The sequence below is a fragment of the Lagopus leucura genome, unplaced genomic scaffold, assembly GCF_019238085.1.
Source record: "Lagopus leucura isolate 7727_CA_CO unplaced genomic scaffold, USGS_WTPT01 34375-0_obj-0_obj, whole genome shotgun sequence".
In the NCBI taxonomy this organism is placed as follows: Eukaryota; Metazoa; Chordata; class Aves; order Galliformes; family Phasianidae; genus Lagopus; species Lagopus leucura.
Window position 1 is genome coordinate 1 of NW_024967152.1, and position 2777 is coordinate 2777.

The 2777-nt window shown below is 69.5% G+C and overlaps 1 protein-coding gene across 1 annotated transcript; it reads left to right on the forward strand.

Moving 5' to 3' along the window:
* Positions 1-787: 787 nt before the first annotated feature.
* On the forward strand, positions 788-2683 carry LOC122192979 (dynein regulatory complex subunit 2-like; the record flags this gene model as incomplete). The annotated part of the gene is made up of 5 exons (XM_042893675.1): positions 788-922; positions 994-1161; positions 1232-1401; positions 2201-2339; positions 2446-2683. Coding segments are annotated over exons 1-5 (850 nt in total), but the record flags the coding sequence as incomplete, so codon positions are not given.
* Between the last annotated feature and the right edge of the window lie 94 nt (positions 2684-2777).

Sequence of the window (2777 nt, forward strand, 5' to 3'; positions counted from 1 at the left end):
TCAGCTCCACGCGCTGCTCCTCGCTGACCAGACACGCCGTGTAATTCTCGAACACGGTGGGCACGTACGTCTGCAACGGCACCGACACGGTCAGCACCCGGTGCTCCCGGTACCCGCACCCGGTACCGGAGCCGGCTCACCTCAGGGTAGCAGTCCTTGGCCAGCACTTGCAGCATCGCCGTTTTCCCGCACTGAACGTCCCCCACCAGCACCAATTTGCACCGGGCCGGTGCAGCCGTCGGCGGCCTCCGCTCCCGCATCGCGGCGGAAGCGCACAGCGCAAACCCCCCACCACCACGCACCCACCCGCCAACCTCGCGCTTCGCCGCCGCAGCGCCCTTATGTACCCCCACCGCCGGCAGGGCCACGCCCACAGCGGAGCCTTTCCACCAATCACCTCGGGAGATCCCGGAATCCCGGCCAATAGCGAAGCAGCGTGGCCACGCCCACTCGCTCCTCCAAGCGCAGGGGGGCGCGCGTTTGCCAGCGGCTGCTCGGAGACCGGAAGTTGAGTCCCGGACCGGAAGTGGCGGTTGCTAAGAGACCGGTGGGACGCCGGCTGCGGGGAGAGCAGCGCCGGGTGGGGACGGGCGGCACCGGGACGCGGGGAGGGGGGACAAGAAAACGTGCGGGACCTCGGGGAGCGTGGTGAAAGCTGGGGGGATCCCGAAAGGAAGGGTGCGGGGGATCCCGGGATGAGGAGCTGTGGGTGGGCTGTGGGGACTGAGGCCTGGGGCGCCTTGCAGGCCTAACCAACCCCCCCCCACGCGGCCCCCCGTGCCCAGCCATGCCGGTGAAGCGGCAGCGGCGAGCTGCAGCCCCCGTGTCGGCAGAGGAGGAGCTGCTGCTGCTGCAGGGCCGCGCGTTGGCCGAGGAGGAGGCGGCCAAGAGGAAGGCGGAGCTGCTCAGACGCTTCCTGAAGGTGCGGAGTGGGGATGAGGGCGGTTGCGCTGCCCGCCTTCCCTCCCTACTCTCAGCTCGTTCCTCCCGCAGGACAAACTGGCCCAGGAGCAGCGCAGCACCGCCCTGAACCTCCATAAGCTCCACAGCCAGTGGCGCGCGGTGCTGCGCGAAGCCAAAGCCCAGGAGCTGCGGCGGGACGTGGCTGTGCTCAGCAGCACCTTCGCGCGGGTGATGGACAGCAAGGACGGCGTCATCGAGGCGAGTGGGGGGCCGCCCCTGGGGGGGGGGGGGGGTCGGGAGCCCCGTGCGACCCCCCGTCCCGTTTCAGTCCTTGGTGACGGACCTGGAGGAGGCGGAGGCTCAGCACAGCCGGGCGCTGAGCGGCCACCTGCGGAACCTGGATCGGCTGCTGCAGCTCCAGCGCTGCCGCCTGCGCTGCATGGAGGAGGGCTGCAGCGCGCAGCTGGAGGACCTGCAGGAGGAGTTTGAGGCTGAGAGGTACTGCGGAGCCGCGGTCCTTCAGCGCAGCGCGGATCAAAGAGGCGGAGGGGTTGGGGGGCGCTGCAGGACCCCCCGTCCAATATATGGAGGTTGTGTGAGCACTGCTGGATCACGGCCTGACCTCCGGTTGAGCACCGTGAGGCCCTGGGAGCCCCGGTGGAGGCGTGGGGTGGAGGCGCTGCAGCTCCCCGAGGGCTGGAAGGGATGGAGCCGGGCTGCGCCTCTCCCAGGTCCCGTTTAAGCGCTGAGCGCCGGGAGCGAGGATCTCAGCCCGGAGGTCCCCCTGGTGGAGGATCGGCCTGCAGCACCACGGAGCCTTTTCCACTTGTTTGCTTCCTGCTGCTGTCACTCAGCCTCGCTTTCCTGTGCGTTTCTCAGCTGTGCGTCCATTGATTACAGAGGGGTGCACAGGAAACACCCGCGGGTTGCACCCCTCCGCCGCCCCTCTGTTTTCCTACGTGTTTCTATGGAGATTTTCGGGTCCCAGCGCTGGCCCTGCACAGAACCCAGCTGCCTCCTGCTGTCCCCCTCCAGACACTGATCGGAACGGATCAGATCTTCTCTGCCCCCGGCGCCCCTCAGTTCCGCCCCCCCCTGCGGGTCTCCCCAGCGCTTCCAGCGCTCCGGGTGCGGCTTCCCCAGCGCGGAGCAGAGCGTGGAGCCCCGCTGCTGGCGCTCTGCGCGTCGCCCTCGGCAGCCGCCGGGCCTCGTGGCCACCAGGGCTCGCTGCACGCCGTCACCCCGCCGGCCGCGCTCGCTGTTTGACGCGCCTCCCCTCTGCCCCGCGCTTCCCAAGGAGGAGCATCCTGGAGCGGCACCAGCGAGAGCTGCGCTTCCTGCAGGCCGTGGCCGTGGCGGTGGAGCAAAACCACGCCAGGGAGGAGAGCGAAGCCGCGCTGAACTTCCAGAGCACGAGGGACGAGATCAAGAACAAGGTGCGAGGCCCGGCCGCGGCGGATCCCGGCTCTCGGGGCTGCGGAGCGGGGAGCGCGGCGGGGACGGGGCGGCGCGGAGGAAGCCGCGGCTGTTTGTGCCTCTCAGAGCCTGCAGGAGAAGCGCTACAGCCGGCTGCAGCTGAGCGGGAGGCTGCAGGGGCTGTGGGAGCAGTTCCGGAACGCCGCGCAGCGCTACGCCGAGGCCACCGAGCGGCGCCGGCTGGGCTTTGAGGCTCTGAAGGCGAAGGACGAGAAAAGCGCCCGGGAGATGGAGGTGCAGGAGAAGAGGCTGCAGAGGCTGCAGGTGGTGGCGCGGTGCTGCTTTGGCTGCTGTGGGTCTGGCTGTGGGTTTGGGGTCTGGCTGTGGGTTTGGGGTCTGGCTGTGGGTTTGGGGTCAGGCTGTGGGTTTGGGGTCAGGCTGTGGGTTTGGGGTCTGGC